Source organism: Schistocerca cancellata, chromosome 4 (assembly GCF_023864275.1).
Source record: "Schistocerca cancellata isolate TAMUIC-IGC-003103 chromosome 4, iqSchCanc2.1, whole genome shotgun sequence".
Classification (NCBI taxonomy): Eukaryota; Metazoa; Arthropoda; class Insecta; order Orthoptera; family Acrididae; genus Schistocerca; species Schistocerca cancellata.
In genome coordinates, this window is record NC_064629.1 from 688889705 (window position 1) to 688916105 (window position 26401).

Sequence of the window (26401 nt, forward strand, 5' to 3'; positions counted from 1 at the left end):
CAGGTGTTCCCCAGGGAAGCGTCCTGGGACCTCTGCTGTTCCTGATCAATATAAATGACCTGGGTGACATTCTGAGCAGTTCTCTTAGGTTGTTCGCAGATGATGCTGTAATTTACCGTCAAGTAAGGTCATCCGAAGACCAGTATCAGTTGCAAAGCGATTTAGAAAAGATTGTTGTATGGTGTGGCAGGTGGCAGTTGACGCTAAATAACGAAAAGTGTGAGGTGATTCACATGAGTTCCAAAAGAAATCCGTTGCAATTCGATTACTCGATAAACAGTGCAATTCTCAAGGCTGTCAATTCAACTAAGTACCTGGGTGTTAAAATTACGAACAACTTCAGTTGGAAAGACCACATAGATAATATTGTGGGGAAGGCGAGCCAAAGGTTGCGTTTCATTGGCAGGACACTTAGAAGATGCAACAAGTCCACTAAAGAGACAGCTTACACTACACTCGTTCGTCCTCTGTTAGAATATTGCTGCGCGGTGTGGGATCCTTACCAGGTGGGACTGACGGAGGACATCGAAAGGGTGCAAAAAAGGGCAGCTCGTTTTGTATTATCACGTAATAGGGGAGAGAGTGTGGCAGATATGATACGCGAGGTGGGATGGAAGTCATTAAAGCAAAGACGGTTTTCGTCGCGGCGAGATCTATTTACGAAATTTCAGTCACCAACTTTTTCTTCCAAATGCGAAAATATTTTGTTGAGCCCAACCTACATAGGTAGTAATGATCATCAAAATAAAATATGAGAAATCAGAGCTCGAACAGAAAGGTTTAGGTGTTCGTTTTTCCCGCGGGCTGTTCGGGAGTGGAATGGTAGAGAGATAGTATGATTGTGGTTCGATGAACCCTCTGCCAAGCACTTAAATGTGAATTGCAGAGTAATCATGTAGATGTAGATGTAGATGTAGATTATTCAGATTATTGTCTTCCATATGGAGTACGGGAGGTTTTAGTAGAAGAAAGTGCCTGTCAACACGACTAAAAGTGTTCCTAAATGGCTGGAAGAGTGCTATCAATAGGGCTCCGGAGTTCTTACGAGATCCCCGAAAACCACTTATCTTCACTGGGAATCGTGTTTGTCGTGTTAATCCTTCCCCACGCACCCTTGTATAGTTATGTGACATACTGAATGCAGCATGTCTCCTAGGTATCAGTAGGCGATTTGAATCGTTTCCGAGCTGTGTTGCTGTTAAGTGTACAGCAAAAGCAGCTCTCGTATGTACTACTGTGTGATCACATGAAAATATGCCGTGACAAGATTTATAACCTGCCAACTTGCCAGGTGAACAGAATTCTCTTCCCCCTTCTCTCTCTCTCTCTCCCTCTCTCGCTTTCTCCCTCCCTCTCCCTTAAATACTTTTGATGTTAGCACCATGTTTTATTTTAAATAGTTTATTAATATATTAGAGGAAAATGAATACTGCCGTGAAGTGGAGTGAATAGAAACGTAACTTCTAAAAAAGTTCTATGCTCTTGTGTCGGAAGATAAATGGGAATATCATTTAGAGATTCGTTTGTTTAGGTTGGTAGTGAACAAATCTAACAGGGAAATTATGAAATTGGTGACACCATAGTTAATGCTTCGTTCACCCTATAAAAACATCGGATGTCAAGCCGAATATGCTTACTTAGAACTTTATTTGTAATCTGGATCGCGTTGTTTTAACTTTATTATATGGTAAGGAAAATTGCAATCCCGTTTCAGTAACCAAAATTTCAGCTTTAAAGTATACTTTCATCTAGCTTTCTTTCGGCATATAGAACATGTATGGTTGTGTTTTTGGAATTTGTTGGGTTGAATAGAAACAGTAATCGTCAGTGTTTCTTCAGAAGAAGACGAAGAATTTGACGGAAATGAAGAACCAGCCGGCAGTGCTCTCAACCGAAGACTTTACGCTGAGATGACAGTATAAGGAAAAACTAAGCAGTCATTTAGATTGTATACATGTAAAATTTAAAAAGCAAAGGCTATATTGATGTGTTTTTGAAATAACAACGTCGATTAAACGCATTTATTTTAACAGATGATGAACCATTTTTCAGTCAAAGAGTTGTTGTTCGAAAGTTCTTCGTTATTTCTGGAAGTATGACTGTAGATTTGAAGATATTTTTAATCATGATTTCAGTGACGTAATATATTAACCAAAAAATCAAGTTCAGGAATTTAATGTTGCAGTAAAGTAATTAGAGATATAACAGATTTTATTTGAAAAACAGTACAAAAAGACGTAGTTCATGCAATATTTTTAGTTTTTTTATTAAATGAAATTTTTTTAAAGCAGATAAACTTTATTCTTATTCTCCTGCAAATAAAACAGATTTTAACATGTCTCTATTCACCCCAGAGACCAATAATTTTAAAAAAATGATAAAATTAACACCACTGTTTATATTGACCCATCTCTGTGGGATGAATAGGAGCATCAAGTTATTATTTTTTTGTTATAAAAACATGGCGTTGGTCCCAAATATAATTATAAGTTTAACGTTAGGCACAAAACCAATACTTCAACATAATTTTGATTTTCATGTTTGTTTTAAAAATTAACAATTATTTTTCTTAAAGTTGAAAATTGCTTCTTTTAGCCCCATTTTACTATGTGTTTTGTAAATAAAGATTCATTTCTTAGAACTTTCGTGGTGTGGTCATCAAAAACGTGTGAGAGTGAATTGTTCTCTGAGATGATAGAAAACATTTGTATGAGAGGCAAATTCTCACAGAATGGTAAGTTCTCCATGATTAGACGTGGAAATTGCTGATGAATGGTGGTCAGGGTCCTAGCTAATACATGAAAGAGAAGTCGTTGCACAATCAGTATGAATAACTGCATAGTTTTTTGCTATCCACGACTGCCGTTGGCACGATTCTGACATTTCGGTGGCATTCCTCTATCTGAGTTGTCATTTTGTATTGCAGTGCCTTGGTAGACTCCAAATGGTATTGTAACTGACCTCTGTGTCATGAGTTAGTGTATTTCATTGAACCTCGGACCACCGCACATCCTGAAATTGTTTTCTAAAACTGACGCGACATCTTCGTACATCATAATCCAGAACTAAATCCCTCAAGATTACTCATACTAAACACTGATTTCCGTGCATAATCTGCCTTCTTTTAAGTTTTCCAAAACAAGGTCGAATGAGCACAATGTAGGGAGACAGTTGTGTGCATCTGAGTGAGTGCCTGTGTGTGTGTGTGTGTGTGTGTGTGTGCGTGTGTGTGTGTGTGTTTTTATGTACATCTTTCTCCTACAACTGGAAAAAGGAAGTGCATTCCGAAAGATAGCCAAGCTCTGTACCTTCTCTTTGTGTAGCTATCGCCGACGCAGCGGTTCTGCCTTTCGGTGAGTCGTCTTCTTTATTCATAAATAATTCATAACTTGTTTCTCAGTCATAATACGCATAAAATACATTGTGCTGCAGCTTGTATCATTTGGAGGCTTAGTTTGGAAACTGCACTTATCGTAGAGGGCGTTATTTTCGTTTTCAATACATGTATCAAAGTTTTATACGTTAGTGTTACTTTATTGCTCGCCCCAGTTACTTTGACTTTTTTATAGGTGGCTCTCCTAGGATGTAAATATATCGTTATACTGTTGCTTTAAACATTTTATTGAATGCTGTAGCGGAGAGCGTACACTGACATTTTAAAATGTTATTTGTAACTTAAAGTTACTGAAGCACAAATTACTTCATTTATTTTAGTGTTATTAAAGGTATCTGACTAACTATCAGAAAATGAACGCCAGTGAGAGAAATCCACAGTCACATACAACACTTTAAAACACAACGCCCATCTTCTTTGCCTCTGTGAACATAGTGGCAATGAGTTCATAAATGTGTCCTTGATTCATCTATGCCATGCAGTAATATCTCAGTCTATATTTTATACAATTATAATACAAAAATTTTAATGATACATCATGGAAGCCCCAGGTTTCTGGCGAGCCGCACTTTTAGAAAATTATAAATGTCACTTTTAGGATTCATTTCATTTGGTATTAGAATACAGTATTCGGTATGAGACAACAGGGTAAATCGTTTTAGTTTGAAAGATCTTTCCCTTTCTTCTTTTTGGGCTTATTTGTGCCGAGAGAAGTTGTCCATTGACAAAAAGATTATTATAAAATGAATCTCGACTAGAGTCTAACGTATCCACAAACATATGTGTGTCAGCGGAAAAGTTTCAACACAATATGTAGAATTATTCCAAATAATTCCGCGTCGTCAATGTAAAGGCTGTTTCTCAGGAGAGATGTATATCTCGCTGATATACCAGAACATGACAAATCAGTCCATTTGTTTCGGCTACTGGGCAGGCCGTCAGGCCTCGGTAGCGGCGAGTGGGGACGGCTCGTCGGCGATCGCCTTGGGCTGGCGGCGCCACCAGAGGAAGAACACCCCGATGGCGAGCAGCACCCAGAGCGCCAGCGCCGACACTACGTACAGCGGCACGCGGTAGTAGTCGCTCGCCTCCGACTTGGGCAGCTTGGCCCACAGCAGCGGGCACGACACGAAGCACACCAGGATGATCACCACGCCCGCCGCCACCGGCAGCGCCACCATCGCCACCATCAACCGCCGCCAGCACACGTGCATCCTGGAAACCGCCCAATAAACCATTTCTAGCTTAATTACATCTACGTTTCACAAATCACTGCAAAATGCGTGGCAGATGGTTCATTTTACCGTGCATATACGAGACTAACATAGACAAATGTAATGTATTGCGAATACATAGAAAGAAGGATACTTTATTGTATGATTATATGATAGCGGAACAAACACCGGTAGCAGTTACTTCTGTAAAGTATCTGGGAGTATGCGTGCGGAACGATTTGAAGTGAAATGATCATATAAAATTAATTGTTGGTAAGGCTGGTGCCAGGTTGAGATTCATTGGGAGAGTCCTTAGAAAATGTAGTCCTTCAACAAAGGAGGTGGCTTACAAAACACTCGTTCGGCCTATACTTGAGTGTTGCTCATCAGTGTGGGATCCGTACCAGGTAGGGTTGACAGAGGAGATAGAGAAGATCCAAAGAAGAGAGGCGCGTTTCGTCACAGGGTTATTTGGTAAGCGTGATAGCGTTACTGAGATGTTTAGCAAATTCAAGTGGCAGACTCTGCAAGAGAGGCACTCTGCATCGCGGTGTAACATGCTGTCCAGGTTTCGAGAGGGAGCGTTTCTGGATGAGGTATCGAATATATTGCTTCCCCATACTTATACCTCCCGAGGAGACCACGAATGTAAAATTAGAGAGATTCGAGGCTTTCCGGCAGTCGTTCTTCCCGCGAACCACTGGAACGACTGGAACAGGAAAGGGAGGTAATGACAGTGGCACGTAAAGTGCCCTTCGCCACACACCGTTGGGTGGCTTGCGTAGTATAAATGTAGATGTAGATGTAGATGTAGATGTAGATGTAGACTAGATTAGATCAGATTATTACTTGTTCCATAGATCATGAATACGAAGCTTCGTAGTGATGTGGAACGTGTCAGGTTAATAAAAGGTGTCTATACAAGATATTAGATTACACAAAATATTACATGACACTTAATTTTTTTGGGGGATGGGAGGTGGGGAAATTACCCACTTACTATATCCAAAAATTCATCTAATGAGTAGAAGGAGTTGCCATTCAGAAATTCTGTTAATTTCCTTTTAAATGCTACAGTATATGGCTATCTGTCAGACTTTTGACCAAAGACTTTTATGGCAGCATAATTTACCCCCTTCTGAGCCAAAGTTAGATTTAACCTTGAGTATATAAGATGAACATCAACAAAAGGAAAACGGTGATAATAGAATGTAGTCGAATTAAATCGGGCGATGCTGCGGGAATTAGATTAGGAAATGAGACGCTTAAAGTAGTAAATGAGTTTTTCTATTTGGGGAGCAAAATAACTTATGATGGTAGAAGTAGAGAGGATATAAAATGTAGACTGGCAATGGCAAGACAGCGTTTCTGAAGAAGAGAAATTTGTTAACGTCTAGTATAGATTTAAATGTCAGGAAGTCGTTTCTGAAAGTATTTGTATGGAGTGTAGCCATGTATGGAAGTGAAACGTGGACGATAAATAGTTTAGACAAGAAGAGAATAGAAGCTTTTGAAATGTGGTGCTACAGATGAATGCTGAAGATTAGATGAGTAGATCACATAACTAATGAGGAGGTATTGAACAGAATTGGGGAGAAGAGAAATTTGACTAAAGGAAAGGATCGGTTGGTAGGTCATATTCTGAGGGATCAAGGGATCACCAATTTAGTATTGGAGGGCAGCGTGGAAGGTAAAAATCGTAGAGGGAGACTAAGAGATGAATACACTAAACAGATTCAGTAGGATGTACGTTGCAGTAGGTACTGGGAGATGAAGAAGCTTGCACAGGATAGAGTAGCATGGAGAGCTGCATCAAACCAGTCTCTGAACTGAAGACCACAACAACAACAACAACAACAACAGTGAAGATCATGCTTTCTCCTAGTGTTGCAGCCATATGCACTGCTATTACTTTTGAATTCGTTCGGATTGTTAATAACAAATTTCATAAGTGAATATATATATTGTGAGGCTACAGTGAAGATCCCTAGCTCTTTAAATAAGTGTCTGCAGGATGATCTTGGATGAGCTCCAGCAATTATTCTGATTACACGCTTTTGTGCAATGAACACTCTTTTACTCAGTGATGAGTTACCCCAGAATATGATGCATTACGAAAGCAGAGAATGAAAATAGGCGTTGTAAGCTCATGTACTGATATGTATATCGCCAAAATTTGCAATAACCCTAATTTCATAAGTAGCTGAACTCAAACGTTTCAGCAGATCTTCAGTGTGTTTTTTCCAGTTCAACCCCTCATTAATGTATACAGATAGAAATTTTGAATATTCTACCTTAGCTACCGATTTCTGATCGAAGTTATATTTATTAATGGTGTCATTCCATTTACTGTGTGGAACTGTATATACTGTGTTTTGTCAAAGTTTAATGAGAGCCCATTTGCAGAGAACCACATCTACATCTACATTGATACTCTGCAAATCACATTTAAGTGCGTGGCAGAGGGTTTATCGAACCACCTTCACAATTCTCTATTACTCCAATCTCGTATAGCGCGCGGAAAGAATGAACACCTATATCTTTCCGTACGAGCTCTGATTTCCCTTATTTTATCTGGTTGATCGTTCCTCCACTTAATGATTTTCTGAAAAACATGGTTTACCATTTCACCAGTTAATACTTGTCTGTTGGGTGTGATAGCTATACTTGTATCATCGGCTTTGCATCTTCGTGAATATAGAATGGCAAGTCATTAATATATATTAAGAATAGCAGAGGACCCAAGACCGAATCTTGCGGCATACAATTCTTGATTGTTCCCCAGTTTGAGAAATCACCAGTTTTTTGCATATAATGTGAACTGCTTATTTCAACTTTCTGCGCTCTTCCAGTTAGGTATGATTTAAACCATGTAAGCGCTGTCCCATTCATACCACAGTACTTGAGCTTATCTAGAAGTATTCCATGATTTACACAATCAAAAGCCTTTGAGAGATCACGAAAAATCCCAACGGGTGACTTCCGGTTACTCAGAGCATTTAATATTTCATTAGTGAAAATATATATAGCATTTTCCGTTGAAAAACCTTTCTGGAAGACAAACTGACCAAACTGACTCGTTCAATAAACAATGCCTTCCACCCACCCACCAGTTTTTCTCAGAACATATATATTCTTAATATTTACAATTTGGTGACAGTATCAGTCAACATGTCTTACAAGCATGATTTTTCTACGTAGCCTCCATCCCACCTCCCATGAACCGTGGACCTAGGCGAGATATGGTGGCTCAAGCATCTCAACAACACAGATAGCCGTACCATAGGTGAAACCATCTCGGAGGGACTTCTGTAGAGATACCAGACGAACATGTGGCTCCTGAAGAGGGACGGTAACCTTTTTCATAGTTTCAGGAGCAACAACCTAGATGACTGACTAATCTGGCCTTGTAACGTTAGCCAAATTGGCCTTGCTGAGCTGGTACTGAAAACGGCTGAAAGTGACAGGAAACTACAGCCGTTATTCTTCCCGAGGGTGTACAACTCTTCTGAATGGTTAAACGATGGTGGCATTCTCTTGGGTAAAGTATTCCAGAGGTAAAATAGTCTCCTGTTGTGACTGACAATTCACAATTCTTCACAAACTCAACTTGTATTTATGTAAGTTTACAAGATTGATGACTGAACAACAAAAGCAAGGTAACAATAATGATGCCAGTAAAAGTCTCCTAATCACACACACTAGTAGCAGTCCAATTCAGAGACGAAGACGTAATCTTCAGCGGTCGAAGCCCACGAGGTCGGCATCCAGAGTGAACTGAACATCAGGGCTGGGTCGAACCCCTAAATAGCTGTCTCCAGCCAATCAGGTTTTGGCGTAGTGATACTTCTTGCAGGCTGTGGGTCGAGCTCCCCCTGCAGGAAGTAGTGCTCGGAATGTCTGTTTCCATTATCTTGTATGTAAATACCCAGTGTTTACCTTGGTGGTTTTGGTACACCTTGGACAAAGACAACCCCGTCCTCTATGGTGTAATATAGGTTGCCGGCCCTCAGGGGCTACTGTCGCTCCAGCATAACATCTCCCATTTGCATCCCTAAATGGGGAATACCCAGGAGGGATAGTTCAATAAATAATGCCCCACAACTTTTTTTATAAGAACATATACACTGAAGCGCCAAAGAAACTGGTATAGGCATGTGTATTCAACAACAGAGATATGTAAAAGGGCAGAATACAGCGCTGCTGTCGGCAACGCCTATTTAAGACAACAAGTGTCTGGAGCAGTTGTTAGATCGGTTACTGCTGTTACAATGGCAGGTTATCAAGATTTAAGTGAGTTTGAACATGGTGTTGTAGCCGGCGCACGAGCGATGAGATACAACATCTCCGATGTAGCGATGAAGAGGGGATTTTCCAGCACGACCATTTCACGAGTGTACCGTGAATATCAGGAATCCGGTAAAACATCAAATCTCCGACATCGCTGCTGCTGGAAAAAGATCCTGCAGGAACGGGACCAACGACGACTGAGGAGAATCGTTCAACCTGACAGAAGTACAACCCTTCCGCAAATTGCCTCAGATTTGAATGTTGGGCCATCAATAAGTGTCAGCGTGTGAACCATTCAACGAAACATCATCCATATGGCTTTCGGAACCGAAAGCCCACTTGTGTACCCTTGATGACTACACGGCACAATGGTTTACGCCTCGCCTGGGCCCGTCAACACCGACACTGGCCTGTTGATGACTGGAAATATGTTGCCTGGTTGGATGAGTCTCTTTTCAAATCGTTTCGAGCGGATAGACGTGTATGGGTATGGAGAAAGCCTCATGAAACCATGCATCCTGCATGTCAGCAAGAGACTGTTCAAGCTGATGGACGCTCCTGTAACGGTGTTGGGTGTGTGTAGTTGGAGTGATATGGGTTCACTGATGCGTGTAGATACGACTCTGACAGTGACACGTACGTAAGCATCTTCTCTGATCACCTGCATCCATTCGTGTCCATTGTGCATTCCGACAAACTTGGGAAGTTCCGACAGGACAATGCGACACCCCACAATTCGAGAATTGCTACAGAGTGGCTCCAGGAACACTCTTCTGAGTTTAAACACTTCCGCTGGTTACCGAACTCCCCGGACATGAACATTATGGATGATATCGGGGATGCCTTGCAACATGCAGTTCAGATGAGATCTCCACCCCATCGTACTCCTACGGATTTATAGACAGCCCTGCAGGATTCATGGTGTCAGTTCCCTCCAGCACTACTTCAGACGTTAGTCGAGTGCATACCGCGTCGTGTTGCGGCACTTCTGCGTGCTCGCGACGGCACTACACGATATTACGCAAGTGTACCAGATTCTTTGGTATCTTCAGTGTGTCGATCAACATTTCTTTTACATGTAATATTTTTCTTTATAGGCTCCATCCCTCCTTCCCCCCCCCCTTCTCCCATATCCCCCCCCCCTCTCCGTGAACCATGGACCTGGCCAAAGTAGGGTGGTTTAAGTGCCTCAACAATATAGACAGTCATACAGTTGCTGTAATCACATCGAAGGGATGTCTGTGGAGAGGCCGACAACCATTTGGTTCCTGAAGAAGGGCAGCGGCCTTTTCAATAGTTGCAGGGGAAACAGTCTGTATGATTGACCGACCTTGTCTAGATGATTGACTGGCCTTGTAACGTTATCCAGTGTGGCCCTGCTGTGCTGATACTGCAAAAGGCTGAAAGTAAGGGAGATGTACAGCCGTTATTCTTCCCGAAGGTATGCAGGTTTTCTCTATGATTAAACGGTGATGGCATCCTCTTGGGTAAAATACTCCAGAGATAATTCGGATGTCAGGGCGGGGATTACTCAGGAACAACCCATTATCACGAAAATCAAAACAGCCATTCTTCGGGTCGGAGCGTGGAATTTCAGATGCCTTAATCATCTAGAGAGGTTAGAGAATTTAAAAAGAGAAATGAATAGGTTGACGTAAGATATAGTGGGAATTGGTAATGTGCAGTGGTAGTTCAAATGTTCAATGGCTCTAAGCACTATGGGACTTAACATCTAAGGTCATCAGTCCCCTAGACTTAGAACTACTTAAACCTAACTAACCTAAGGACATTACACACATCCATGCCCGAGGCAGGATTCGAACCTGCGACCTCAGCAGCATCGCGGTTCCGGACTGAAGCGCCTAGAACCGCTGGGCCACAGCGGCCGGCTGCAGTGGTAGGAAGAACAGGACTTCTGATCAGGTGAGCACACTGTTATAAGTACAAAACCAAATAGTGGCAATGCTGAAGTAGGTCTAATAATAATAAGAATATAAGAATGCAGGTGAGCGTCTATGAACAGCATACTGAACGCATTTTTGTAAACGAGATCGACGCAAAGTCAACATCCATCACGGTAGGACAAGTTTATACGCCAACTAGTACCGCAGGTAGTGAAAAGATTGAAAGAATTTATGACAAGTTAAAAGAAATTGCTCAGCTTACGTAAGGGGAACAAAAATCTAATTGTGATGGAGAATGGAATTCGATAGTAGGAAGAGAACAAAAAATTGTGGGAGAAAATAGACTAGGGGAAAAGGAATGTAAGAGGAAGCCGCCTGGTAGAATTTTGCACACAGCATAATTTAATAATTGCTAACATTTTGTTTAAGAATCATACAAGGAAGCTGCATATGTGGAAGAGAGCCGAAGACAGTGACTATATAATGATGAGACAGAAATTTCGAATGCAGAATCTGAACAGTAATACATTTTCAAGAGGCAAGGGATTAAGTCACTTAATAAAAGCCAGTCTTCCAGCCCAGATTGTGTATAAATTAGGCTCCTTTCAGAGTATGCTGCTGCAATAGCTCCATACTTAACAATCATATACAATCACTTGCTCGACGAAAGATCTGTACCCAAAAACTGGAAAGTTGCACAGGTCACGCAATATTCTAGAAAAGCAGTAAGAGTAATCCGCTAAATTACAGGCCCGTGTCATTAACATCGATAGGCAGCAGCATTTTGGTACATATATTGTGTTCGAACATCATGAATCACCTCTAAGAGAACGGTCAAGCGAACACGGATTTAGAAAACATCGTTCTTCTGAAACACAACTAGCTCTTTACTCACACGAAGTGTTGAGTGCTATCGACAAAGGATTTCAAATTGATTCCATATTTCTCGATTTCCAGAAGGCTTTTGACACCGTGACTCATAAGCGGCTTGGAATCAAATTGCGTGCGTATGGAACATCGTCTCAGTTATGCGTCCGGATTAGTGATTTCCTGTTAGAGAGTCACAGTTCTTGGTAAGAGACGGAAAGTAATCGAGTAAAACAGAAGTGAATTTTGACATTGCCCAAGGTAGTGGTATAGGCCCTCTGTTTTTCGTTATCTATGTAAACGATTTACGAGACAATCTGAGTAGCTGTCTTAGGTTGTTTGCAGATGACACTGTCTTTTATCGTCTAGTAAAGTCATCAGAAGATCAAAACCAATTGCAAAACGATTTAGATAAGATATCTGTATGGTGCACAAATTGGCAATTTACTCTAAATAATGAAAAGTGTGAAGTCATTCACACGAGTGCTAAAAGGAATCCGTTAAACTACCGTTACAAGACAGATCAGTCTAATCAATTCAACTAGATACCAATCAATTCCAATTATGAACAACTTAAATTGGAAAGAACATACAGAAAATGTTGTGGAGAAGACGAACCAAAGACTGCGTCTTATAAGTAGACCACTTAGAAGATGCAGCAGCTCTACTACAGAGACAGCTTACACTACGCTTATCCGTTCTCTTTTGGAGTACTGCTGCACGGTGTGGGATCCTTACCAGATGGTATTAACGGAGAACATCGAGAAAGTTCAAAGAAGGGCAGCTCGTTTTGTATTATCGAAAAATAGGGAAGAGATTGTCACGGACATATACAGGTTTTGGGGTGGACATCATTAAAACAGAGGTGTTTCCCGTTGTGACGGGATCTTCTCACGAAATTTCCATCGTCAACTTTCTTCTCTGAAAGCGAAAATATTTTGTTGACGCCGACCTATATAAGGAGAAACGATCATCGTAATAAATTAAGGGAAATCAGAGCTCGCACAGAAAGATATAGGCGTTCGTTTTTTTCCGCGGGCTGTTCGAGAAAGGAATAAAAGAGAACTATTGTGAAGGTGGTCCGATGAATCCTCTGGTAGCCACTTACATGTGATTTGCAGAGTAGCCATGTAGATGTAGATGCAAACTCTGATCACAAATTATTGGTCACGAACTGTAAGTTAAAGTTTAAGAATTGGCAAAAAGGTATAAAACTGAGGAGATGAGACCTGGATAAGTAGAAAAACAAATATTATTGAGTTTCTGGGGAAGCATTAGGTAGCGTTTGACTGAAACAGGGGGAATGAGTACAACAGAGAAGGAATGGGTAGCTTTGAGAGACAACATAGGGAAGGGGGCAGAGGATCAAATAGGTAAAAAGGTAAGACCTATTAGAAATTCTTAGATAAACATCTACATTTTTATGACTAATCTAAAATCACAATTAAGTGCCTGGCAGAGGGTTCATCGAACCACTTTAAGAGCATTTCTTTGCACACTCTGAAAGGAATCTATTTGATATACAATGTGGGCCGGAAGATTCCCTTTTATTAAATGATTTAATCCCCTGCCTCTGGGAAATATATTAATGTTAAAAATCTGGAAAAGCGCGCAGGAGAACAACACTTAAATCTTTCGGTGCGAGCTCTGGTTTCTGTTATTTTATTATTATGATCATTTACCCTTCGTAGGCGAGCGGCAACAAAATATTTTCACACTCGGAGGAGGAAGTTAGTGACTAAAATTTCGTAAAAAGATTTCGGTGCAACGAAAGTCGCCTTTGTTTTAAGTCGTATCATATCCGTTACGTACCTCCCCTCTTTCGCGATAATACAAGACTAGCTGCCCTTCTCTGATTTCTGTTATCTTATTACGGTGATCGTTTCCCCTATGTAGATGACCGCCAACAAAAAATGTCCTCATTCGAAGAAGCAAGTTAGTGACTGAAATTTCGTAAAAATATTCCGTCACAACCGAAATCGCCTTTGTTTTAATGACTGCCACCCCAGTTCGTGTAGCATATCCGTTACACTCCCTCCCCTATTTTGTGATAGTAAAACACGAATTGCCCTTCTTTGAACTTTTTCGATGTCTTCTGTCAATCATATCTGATATGGATTCCATAGCGCGCAGCAGTACTCCAGAAAAGGACGGACAAGTGTAGTACAGGCAGTCTCTTTAGTACATCTGTTGCATCTTCTAAGTGTTCTCTCGGTACACTGCAGATGCAGACTTTGGTTCACTTTGCCCTCATTATCTATATGACTGTTCCAATTTAATTTATTCGTAACTGTAGTTCCTAAGTATTTAGTTAAATTGCCGCCCTTTAGATTTGTGTGATTTATCGTGTAAGCGAAATTTAAAGGATCTCTCATGATGTAGATGACCTCCTACTTTTCATTCCTTAGAGTCAATTGCCACTTTTCGCACAGCAATAGTACAGACTCTACTTATACGACGTCTGATAAAAGTGGACCAGTGCGAATTTGCGACTTTGCTGTTTAAAAGTTCTTGAATACGCTCCCAGATCATGGAGAAATAAACAGGAGTCATATGTTGAGCCTATGATTATTGCATGTATTCAAATCATTTTGCAGTTGTGTTTGATCTTCTGATGACTTTACTAGACGGTAAATGACATCATTACCTGCAAACAATATAAGAGGGCTGCTCAGATTGCCTCACTTTTCACACCATATATATATCTTGTTTAAATCGTTTTGCAATTGGTTTTGATCTTCTGATAATTTTACTAGACGGTAAATGACGCCATCATCTACCAACAATAAAAGAGGGCTGCTCAGATTGTGTCCTAAATCGTTTACATAATTTAGAATTGCAGAGGACCTGTAACACCTACTTGGGGAACGCCAGATATCACAGCTTACTGAATGTACTGGACGAAAGAGGAAAACATAAAAATGCAGCAAATGAAGTTGGTGAAAGTGAATACAAACTTCTAAAAAAAAATGAGATAGGCGTAAAGTACAAAATGGCTAAACAGCAGCGGCCAGAGAACAAATGCAAGTCTAAAGAACCATGTATAATTAGGGGAGAGATAGAGACTGTCTGTAGGAATGTTAAAGATACCTTCAGAGAGATCAAATAGTAAGCCAATACTAAGCTAAGAAGAGAGAACAGCAAGAAGAAAGACTTCTACAGAAGGGTTCTACACAGGAAATTAACTTTAAGATAATATTATTGAAAGAAGAAGTAGGTGGAGATGAGATTGGAGAAATGATACTGCGACAAAAATTTGACAGAGCACAGAGAGGTCGGAGCCGAAAAAGAGACCCATGGAGTATACGACATTCCCTCAGAATAACTGCCATCCTTCGGAGAGCCAGTCATTAAAAAGCTATTCCGCCCGGTGTGTAGGACATATGAGACAGACGAAATACCCTCAGACTTCAAGAGGAATGTAAGAGCCCCGATTCTAAAGAAAGCACGTGCTTTCAGATGTGAATATTACCGAAATATTAGTTTAATGAGTTATGTGTATAAAATACTGACATTAATTATTTACAGAAGAATGGTACAACTGGCAGAAGCCGATCTCGTGGACTTGGAAAAGAGTTGCGACATCTGATCAGATTTCGGCGAACAATCTAAGAATATCGAGTAGTTCCAACCGCGTCTTTCTATTAAGTGCCTTGAGACTTGGGCCCTTTTACACTCTGTCGAACATCTTCAACTAACCTTCTATAAAAGCTACGACCAGTCTACACCTTCTTAAATAATAGTGCTATGAAATCCCTTGTCACCTCAAAAAGTAGATTTCATAATGAAAATAATGATAATTAATCGGTGTGTATAACTGTCGCATTCACTTTCGTACCAAATAATGTTTTACATTCTCGTTTAAAGTACTGGTCCAGTTGCCGCAAAAACAATGTTGCACTTGTAATGATATTAATTGAAAAACACATCCACCTAATGACAAAATCAACATAAAAAGGGAGCATTTGTGTCCTCGTCTGCTGTGACTGAAGGAAATTAAGCCGATACTGTTTTAATAGAGACTCGTAAAAGTCCAGAGTAAAAGTGTCATATACATAAGGTTTGGTAATAGAATTCTTCCTTTTAAGCGGGGTTACCTAGCTTTGCTTCACTGAGGGTGATAATAAAATCCTCGAATTCAGAATGCACCAAATGGCAGACAACAAAGCCGTTGATGAGCTCCTCAATTCCGAATGTCACAAGCTCATAAGGACTATTACTTTTTTCACATTCGCGGCACTTTCCCACTCTTACTCTAGTATCCGTTCGTGGCATATCTGTTGCATATTTCTGTGGCAGGATGCCCTTTGTGACACTGTATTGTCTTAATCAACGGATTAGGAGTGTCATACACAACATCTGCCAACGAATCGGGCACCTCGTATACTGGGTGTTTGTGCGTTTTTATGTGAAAGAGGAGGCTGTTCTTGAGGCGTGGACGAGGAACCAAGTCATAATTTGGCAAAAACGTGTGGGAAACCGCCTCCTAATCCAAGATTAGATGATGTAAAAATCCTATGGTCGTTATGTTGATAATTTGTCGAGTGGATTCGTCCTTCGTCTGGCTTATGGCGTATCTTAGAACTTAACTTTGCGCACTAAGCTATATCAGCAGGTCCGAACGAGTGGAGTGATGTATGCTCTAAAATCCAAAGAACATTCTCACTTCACAGAAAAGAGGCACTCACTGCACAGTATTGGGTTCCTCTGAACATGTGACGCCAGTTTTTCCGGTAGTACATGGACTTCTTATTATAACTTTATGAACAAAACTCTCGATATTAGGTTTCTTTTATTTCAGTGTATTTACTGGTTTCAGCATGATTATGCCATCTTCGCATCTATAATTTGAACAAAGAAAAATAAAGTCATTAATTATTTCCTACCATTTAAGTTATTTATAGTGATACTTGAAAGATGTGTACGAGTAAATGTACCAGGTTACCTAAAATAAAAGAAGGTTACTAGCAACGCGTGAGCTGGTGCAAGTCGTTACAATTGCGAGAACGTCGGTAGCTGCGTTATTATGTATGACAGTCTCAGCAATTTGGCATTTCTGTCTAAATAAAATAGTACCAGCATATCATATACATACTGGTGTGTGCATTTTTGGTATTGGTACGTTTACTACAAAGGCTTAAATACGAATAAAACGGTTTTTTATTCGTTTTGCCCAACTAAGAACTACGTTTAAGCTTAATTAACATTTTTTCTCCCAGTGCCTCCTCATTAGTTTACTGTTTTCTTTCTACTTTCTAGTGTCCGTTATGAATTTTGTTGCATAGTCTCCTTAGCAAATTTTTGTTCGTGAATGTTTTACCGCGAATTATTTCTTCGTGACTGCCAGTTTCCTTTAGGTCTTGATTTATATATTAGCCAGTCGTAGTTTTTCGTCAGTAAGATTATCCTTGTAAGTGTGTAGTTGTCCATCCTATACAAGTGACCATAAGACTGTAATCGCCATTTACTGATGGTATCTGCGGTATTTGCTGTAATTTGATAGATCTCTTGTGATTTATTTTTCATCCAAATTCCATTTTCGGATACTGGTCCAAAGATTTTTCTGACAATTTTCCATTGTCCTCCACTGATTTTTATTTGGTATTTTCCGCCAGTTATCACAGTTTCTTGTTATTATGTCTACATCAGAGCAAATATCTGCAAGTCTTGGTCATTTATTGGAAGCGGAACCATTGGAAACGTAGGAATATCGTCCCAGAATCATTTCTTCGGAGGCATGGAGAATTTAGTTCAGTCACCCTACATGTACAGAAAAAGAAGTCACCATACGACACGCCAAACACTCAAGAAGATTTGGCAAAGCTGTTTTTCGAATGTACGTTAGATGTAGCTGTGAAAACATTGTATTTCAACATGGCAGCTTCAGGTAGCTATTTGCTGACTACAGTTCACTGCATGCTTCGTAGTCAATTACTAAAACAGAAAAACATTCTGATAAAGATTATCCATTGTTTCTCTAAATGAAGTAATCATCGTCCCCAATGTTCGCTTCAGCAGCTACGATCCTACCGGAAACGCCGTGTCCCTGGCTTTCCGCTTCCACAGAACTAACCTAGAGTTCATCCCTTGATGATCTATAATTGACGGAAATCCCAACGTTGGTAAGCCTTTGACGTTTTCACATACAAAACTGAACTGATACAGAAGGCAGTCATCCAAAGAGTCCTGGAAAAATAATTCTACATCTTACCTCGTCTGCCATTCGACACCAGGTGAAATAGATTTCTTACACACAGATGTTGTTTGCCGATAACTGTAAATGTCAACTAGCTGCAATTCGAACGGCATCTGTTCCAAAATGTGGAAAAAGGATTGACTCCCAGCGTCATCAGCTGTGCTGACTGCACTATTACGGAAGCGCCGCTTGACGTCTGTACACGGTGGGGCTGCCTGTGTACGCCGCTGCCTTCCGCATCCGGGAAACCACCAGATACGAGAACGTTCTGCGGTGCGAGCGAATTCGTTTCCCAATAGGAAATGACTTCTTTCTGCCGAGGGACCCCCTGCTACATAGCCTTCTACGAATCTTCTGCGTGCGTAGGAAAGACCAACAAACGTCGACTACACAAGTTACGAAAGAGGCTCATTTCACTCCATCCTACTAATCATGCAGCTTTTCGAACTTAGAAATGATGCGCATAATATTTAATTTGTGCTTGTTTCTTCTTCTGTTACTGCTGTCACTACTACTACTTCTGTTACTACTACTAATGTTTCTTCTGCAGCATTTGTTATACTAGGTAGCTTTTTGTATTACGCTGTTTGTATCCCGGCAATGGTAAGCATGCTAGAGGTTAGCTGCAGTACGGCGCAGGAAGCGATCGTATTCCCTTTGTGGGACTGTAAATAGGGAACGGCTACCTATGTGGGTGTCAGACTGTACTTGCTTTGAAGATTTTTTTCTCTCACTTGAAACGACGTTCAGTTCCTCAGGGTACCTAAAAATGCAAACTACATTATTGTTGAGATTCCATGTTCAGGTGCAGGTAACTCCGTTACTGGCTGGGTCATTCAGAGGAAAACAAGTGTATAGCGTCTTGAACAGAAGCATACCTAGCAAAAAGAGCCGCCGTGTTCAACCAATCTTTGAGTGAAAGTCAGCTTAATTTCTTTATGTTGTGGTTTAAGGATAGAGAAAATAAACAGTCTTCCAGAGGTGCCAGTTACTTGTAGGAGAGTGGACAATCGACAGCTGATTTACTCCCACATATTTGTAAGTCACCTTGGATCAGGCTTGAACGTACAAAAATGGTGTGTGAAAATATGACATACGCGTAAGATTTAAATCATTCCATCATTTCCTGCAAACCAGGAGCCTATCCAACCTGCTTTGAGGATTTCAGCTGTTGTTCTCGGCTTGCGGTAGCGTATGCAAACATCGGGTCTTCCAGCTCGACCCATATACAGGGTGAGTCACCTAACATTACCGCTGGATATATTTCGTAAACCACATCAAATACTGACGAATCGATTCCACAGACCGAACGTGAGGAGAGGGGCTAGTGTAATTGGTTAATACAAACCATAAAAAAATGCACGGAAGTATGTTTTTTAACACAAACCTAGGTTTTTTTTAAAAATGGAACCCCGTTAGTTTTGTTAGCACATCTGAACATATAAACATATACGTAATCAGTGCCGTTTGTTGCATTGTAAAATGTTAATTACATCCGGAGATATTGTAACCTAAAGTTGGCGCTTGAGTACCACTCCTCCGCTGTTCGATCGTGTGTATCGGAGAGCACCGAATTACGTAGGGATCCAAAGGGAACGGTGATGGACCTTAGGTACAGAAGAGATTGGAACAGCACATCACATCCACAAGCTAACACCTTTCTATTGATCTTTTCCACTGACGCACATGTACATTACCATGAGGAGTGAGGTACACGTACACATGTGGTTTCCGTTTTCAATTACGGAGTGGAATAGAGTGCGTCCCGACATGTCAGGTCAATAGATGTTCAATGTGGTGGCCATCATTTGCTGCACACAATTGCATTCTCTGGCGTAATGAATGTCGTACTCGCCGCAGTACATCTGGTGTAATGTCGCCGCAGGCTGCCACAATACGTTGTTTCATATCCTCTGGGGTTGTTGGCACATCACGGTACACATTCTCCTTTAACGTACCCCACAGAAAGAAGTCCAGAGGTGTAAGATCAGGAGAACGGGCTGGCCATTTTATACGTCCTCCACGTCCTATGAAACGCCCGTCGAACATCCTGTCAAGGGTCAGCCTAGTGTTAATTGCGGAATGTGCAGGTGCACCATCATGCTGATACCACATACGTCGACGCGTTTCCAGTGGGACATTTTCGAGCAACGTTGGCAGATCATTCTGTAGAAACGCGATGTATGTTGCAGCTGTTTGGGCCGCTGCAATGAAGTGAAGACCAATGAGGTGGTCGCCAATGATTCCGCACCATACATTTACAGTCCACGGTCGCTGTCGCTCTACCTGTCTGAGCCAGCGAGGATTGTCCACGGACCAGTAATGCATGTTCCGTAGATTCACTGCCCCGTGGTTTGTGAAACCCGCTTCATCGGTAAACAGGTAGAACTGCAACGCATTCTCTGTTAATGCCCATTGACAGAATTGCACTCGATGATTAAAGTCATCACCATGTAATTGCTGATGTAGCGACACATGAAACGGGTGAAAGCGATGACAATGCAGTATGCGCATGACACTACTTTGGCTCAGTCCACCGGATCTCGCAATGTCCCGTGTACTCATGCGTGGGTTCATGGCAACAGTAGCTAACACACCAACTGCACCCGCTTCTCCTGTGACGGGCCTGTTACGGACCCGTTTGCGTGCTACGACCATAACTGTTGCATACAGTTGGCGGTAGATGTTTTGCAATGTGCGGCACGTTGGATGCTCTGTGTCCGGGTACCGTTCTGCATACACCCTGCAGGCTTCAGCTGCATTTCGTCGACACTCGCCATAGATGAGTATCATCTCCTTTTCAGAGTTCGAATACACCATGGTCACAGTTCCTACAACACTACACTATCACAGACGTCTGGTAACACGGTGTACTACAGTTGGTCTCCGTGCGGAGACGAATGCAGAATAACAATATCAGCAAGCGCTACATGCGGACACTGCGACAGCTAGACCAAACCACAGCAGTGCACTACAGCCACATTCGTAAACACAGTCGTCATCGTAAACATGTCCCTGCAGATGCTGTTTGTGTTAGAAAACATACTTCCGTGCATTTTTGTATGGTTTGTATTAAACAATTACACTAGCCCCTCTCCTCACGTTCGGTCTGTGGAATCGGTTCGTCAGTATTTGATGTGGTTTACGAAATATATCCAGCGGTAACGTTAGGTGACTCACCCTGTATATCTAGTGGATGTAATCGACAATGAAACAGCAGAGTGGCTGTCGGATGTTTGAGACCAACACCCACTAAAAAACTTTATTAGCTGAGTGGTATCATAACCATAGTCTTAAGACGGGTGCCTGCTCGCTTGTTTTTGCTTTGATTTTCTGTTTGAAGACTGATTTAATGCAGCTCCTTTCAGCCATTCGCAGTACCAATACAGCAAGGCCGTCCTGGCTAACGTTACAAAGACAGATCCGTCAATCATCTAAACTGTTGCCCTGCAACCAGTGAAAAGTATGCTGTCCCTCTTCAGTAACCACATAAGTCTGTCCTTTCCGCAGGTAGCGCTCCGATGTGGTTGAATTGTGCGGGCGTGCCCTGCATTGAAGACGATTGATCTGATTTATTATTACGAAAACTGTCGTGTGGCTCCACGGCCTGCTACAAGTCTTTCAATTGGACGCCGCTTCGGCGACTTGCGTGTCCTTAAAAATAATGATACCTGGTTTTCCACCTTGGATTTTTCAGTCTGCCTTTTAACCTAGCATTCATCTGTCAACGCTGTGTAAAGTTGCCAGAAACGACACGTTGTGTGGATTCCATGTTAAATTGCAGGTCCCCTTTTCCCAAGAGAGTAACTGGGGTAGGTTAGGGACACGCAAGTCGCACAAGTGCCGTCCAATTGCAAGACTTGCACCAGGACAGTGAGCACTCGATATTATTATTATTATTATTATTATTATTATTGTTATTATTATTATTATGAAAAGAAATTTCTTTGCTCATTTCTTCCCTTTTGGGCTGTAGTAACCAGCTTGGACGCTGGCTAGCCAACACGATTCTGCGTATCGGGGACCAGACAGTTTGATGGTAGGTCTATGGAGGTATGTGGCATTAGTTTCCTATGCACAGGTCATTTAATTCTGGTAAATAACTGGCAGCTGATGTGCGTACGCGGTGATGGCGCCCGATAGCGACCCAGATGGATTCCACAGGATTTATATCAGGCGAATTTGGTCACCGAGACATCAACGTGAGTTCACTATAATGCTCCTCAAACGACTTTAGCACGGGTTTGGTTCTGAAACATGGACAGCTATACAGCTGAAAGATGACATCACCGTCGGGGAAGATATCAAGCATAAAGGGATGCAGGCGGTTTTCAGCTATCACTGTGTCTTCGATTACTGTCACAACCTCATGTTCTGTGAAGAGCCGTGGACATCCAACCATTTAGCTCCTAGCGGTAGTTTCACTGTCCTTCTACCTCTTTCCGTAGATTTTCAGCTTCGCCGTTTTCGAGATACTCGTTCACAGGCTTTGCGTAATAATAACCTTCCCTTTGCCAAAGTCACTTATCTCAAAGTATTTCCCCATTTGCAGCCCACATCTTCGCTAGGCTGATCCCCCGTCCGTGTCTGCTCCGCACACTCACTTTTGTTACCGCGTCACGTGGCCGCAACGCCACCAGGCGGCATCACACGTCGCTGTGGGCGGTGGTCATAATGCTTTACTTATCAGTGTATACCCTCATTTTGCAATAAATCTCTTCGGGGGCCAGTTTTTTACCAGTCAGTCTTTGTTCATGATTCAGACTACCTAAAATCCGGATGCCCATTCCTTATCCGCTCGTGCCTACCTTGTACAAAATCTGCGGTACGGCTATCTGGATCGTTAACACTTACAAGCTACCCCAACGCGGTAAGATCCGTAGTCGTGTGTACATCTCACCTACAGTTTCGTCATCGATCTCGCCCAAGATGACTCAAGTCCAGTAAAAGTTTCTTTCCTAACAACAGTTTCTTGGATAAACCATCGAGAACAGCACGTCGTGATTTGTGGCGAGCGAGTCCAGGACACCCCATATAATGGGCTGTGCCTTCTGAATCATGATGCTAGATACCTCAGCTTGAGTGGACAACATGAAAAACATTGAATCACTTGAGAAATTTTCCTTGAAAATCCAAGGTCAGTCTTAGAAAATGGGATTTTCTGGAAGACTAATCTGATCATTGTGGCGATGGGGAAATAAAATATACACGCATTTATCAATGTCAAGTGATTAAAAAATGGCTCTGAGCACTATGGGACTCGCTGTGGTCATAAGTCCCCTAGAACTTAGAACTACTTAAACCTAACTAACCTAAGGACAGCACACAACACCCAGCCATCACGAGGCAGAGAAAATCCCTGACCCCGCCGGGAATCGAACCCGGGAACCCGGGCGTGGGAAGCGAGAACGCTACCGCACGACCACGAGATGCGGGCCAAGTAATTAAAGCCACACAAGGGAAAACGTACTTTTTCCGTTAGTAGATACGCAGTGCGTGCACTGTGCATGCGACGCAACATTCGTTATATCATTTTAACCGTTCATATTCGATAATTTGATACGTTCAGCAATTAAACACAGAATAATAAATATCTCAGTTATAGCAACAGGCTTCTGAACAATCCAGTTGCCTAACTAGTAAACATAGGATAACATCCTACTGACTGCACTGCGGTAGTAGCAGCAATATCATCAATAAAATAACAAGTACTAGGTTACCGAGAAAGCACAACGAGAAGCTGGAGGAGTATCAAAACGACTGGAAATCAAGATCGGAAGAGAAAAGATAAACACCATCTTCTTAGAATTTTCTAGTTCATTTTTAATTAATACTGCGGCTGTTCGCTGTTGTGCTGCGTATTGTTAATAGTTTCCTACTGAGTACTCTTATCATCGGTGAACAGTGAGTATTGGTCTGTAAATTAGAAAAAATGATAAACATATTCTAGTCTTTGTCCGCCATGTTAAATAAAAAAGGAGCATAAGAGAACAGGTTTAGCTTGATCATACTGAATATTATCATATATACTACTGGCCATTAAAATTGCTACACCAAGAAGAAATACAGATGATAAACGGGTATTCATTGGACAAATATATTATACTAGAACTGACTTGTGATTATATTTTCACGCAGTTTGGGTGCATAGATCCTGAGAAATCAGTACCCAGAACAACCACCTCTAGCCGTAATAACGGCCTTGATACGCCTGGACATTGAGTCAAACAGAGCTTGGATGGCGTGTACAGGTACAGGTTGGTTTGGTTGTTTGGGGAAGGAGACCAGACAGCGTGGTCATCGGTCTCATCGGACTAGGGAAGGATGGGGAAGGAAGTCGGCCGTGCCCTTGCAGAATAACCATCCCGGCATTTCCCTGGAGCGACTTAGGGAAATCACGGAAAACCTAAATCAGGATGACCGGACGCGGGATTGAACCGTCGTCCTCCCGAATGCGAGTCCAGTGTGTACAGGTACAGCTGCCCATGCATCTTCAACACGATACCACAGTTCATCAAGAGTAGTGACTGGCGTATTGTGACGAGCCAGTTGCTCGGCCACCATTGGCCAGACGTTTTCAATTGGTGAGAGATCTGGAGAATGTGCTAGCCAGGGCGGCGGTCGTATAGTTTCTGTACCCAGAAAGGCCCGTACAGGACCTGCAACATGCGGTCATGCATTATCCTGCTGAAACGTAGGGTTTCGCAGGGATCTAATGAAGGGTAGAGCCACGTGTCGTAACACATCTGAAATGTAACGTCCACTGTTCAAAGTGCCGTCAATGCGAACAAGAGATGACCGAGACGTGTGACCAACGGCAACCCATACCATCACGCCGGGTGATACGCCACTATGGCGATGACGAATACACGCTTCCAATGTGCGTTCACCGCGATGTCGCCAAACACGGATGCGACCATCATGGTGCTGTAAACAGAACCTGAATTCATCCGAAAAAATGACGTTTTGCCATTCGTGCACCCAGGTTCGTCGTTGAGTACACCATCGCAGGCGCTCCTGTCTGTGATGCAGCGTCAAGGGTAACCGCAGCCATGGTCTTCGAGCTGATAGTCCATGCTGCTGCAAACGTCCTCGAACTGTTCGTGCAAATGGTTGTTGTCTTGCAAACGTCCCCATTTGCTGACTCAGGTATCGAGACGTGGCTGCACGATCCGTTACAGCCGTGCGGATAAGATGCCTGTCATCTCGACTGTTAGTGATACGAGGCCGTTGGCATCCAGCACGGTGTTCCGTATTACCCTCCTGAACCCACCGATTCCATATTCTGCTAACAGTCATAGGATCTCGACCAACGCGAGCAGCAATGTCGCGATACGATAAACCGCAATCGCTGTGGGCTACAATCCGACCTTTATCAAAGTCGGAAACGTGATGGTACGCATTTCTCGTCCTTACACGAGACATCACAACAACGTTTCACCAGGCAACGCCAGTCAACTGCTGTTTGTGTATGAGAAATCGGTTGAAAACTTTCCTCATGTCAGTACGTTGTAGGTGTCGCCACCGGCAGCAACCTCGTGTGATTGCTCTGAAAAGCTAATCATTTGGATATCACAGCATCTTCTTCCTGACGGTTAAATTTCGCGTCTGTAGCGCGTCATCTTCGTGGTGTAGCAATTTTAATGGCCAGTAGTGTAAGTCAGACCAGAAATCTAATTACCTCACCCTACGAACAAATTGGTCATAGAACTAATCAGCTAAACGTACACCGTCCGTCCAAGAAGTTCCGAGACTGATTTTATTCCTGGTGTACAAGCAACATCAGTGCTGTAACTACGGTGACAGATTGGTCTAACAACACACGTAGATTAGTCCAGTCACTTGCGAACAACCAGTGTTTAAGTATTGGACGTGCGCTCGTAGTGTGTCAACGTAGTAGTGTCACAAATGACATTGAAGCAACAAACAGCAATTCCATGTCACGTTTTACTCGGTAAAACGGCTATGGAGACGTTTGAGTCCGTGACAAAGGCTTACGATTATATTTGTTTAAGTCGTGTGCGGGAGTCTGAGTGGTTTAAACGTTCACCTACGTTTCATCCAATGGAAACGGTGAGAAAATTCGTGATATTTTGAAGACCGATCGTTATCTCTCATGCAGAACTATAGGTGAGGAAGTGGACATCTCTAAATCGAGTGTTCAAGACATTCTAACTAATGTTTTCTAGAAGAGAATAGTCTGTCGACGATGCGTGGACACCTGTCGCGACTTGATTGAAATGAAAAACGCGAACAGTTCTTATCTGAAAAAAGAATCATCAAGGGTGACGGGACTTGGCGTTATCAACACCAACCTACCACACAATTACATAGTACAGAATGAGTTTCCGTTGGTTCGCCAAGACCGAAGAAGGTGCAAAAGACAAATCCAAGCTGAAGACAATGCTCATTGCCATTCTTGACGCTTACGGCATCATCCACAGTGAATTTCTTTGCACCGGCACCACTGTACATTCCCTATATTATTTGCGTGCCATTAGTCGGTTATGCAAGAGGCTGCAGAGGTTTCGTCCGC

At 42.1% G+C, this 26401-nt stretch overlaps 1 protein-coding gene across 2 annotated transcripts in view; it reads right to left on the reverse strand.

Annotated features, from left to right (window-relative positions):
• Positions 1-2282: 2282 nt before the first annotated feature.
• LOC126183875 (uncharacterized) overlaps positions 2283-26401 on the reverse strand; it is a 67069-nt gene continuing 42950 nt past the window's right edge. The window contains exons 1-2 of one of the 2 annotated variants that reach the window (XM_049926171.1): positions 17881-17995; positions 2283-4609 (exon numbers count right to left, since the gene is read on the reverse strand). In XM_049926171.1, the coding sequence (XP_049782128.1) occupies positions 4333-4609; positions 17881-17978 (375 nt within the window). In that variant the 5' untranslated portion in view covers positions 17979-17995 and the 3' untranslated portion in view covers positions 2283-4332. Of the gene's footprint in view, positions 4610-17880; positions 17996-26401 lie in introns of those variants that run through there. The other variant, XM_049926172.1, reaches the window with a different exon arrangement.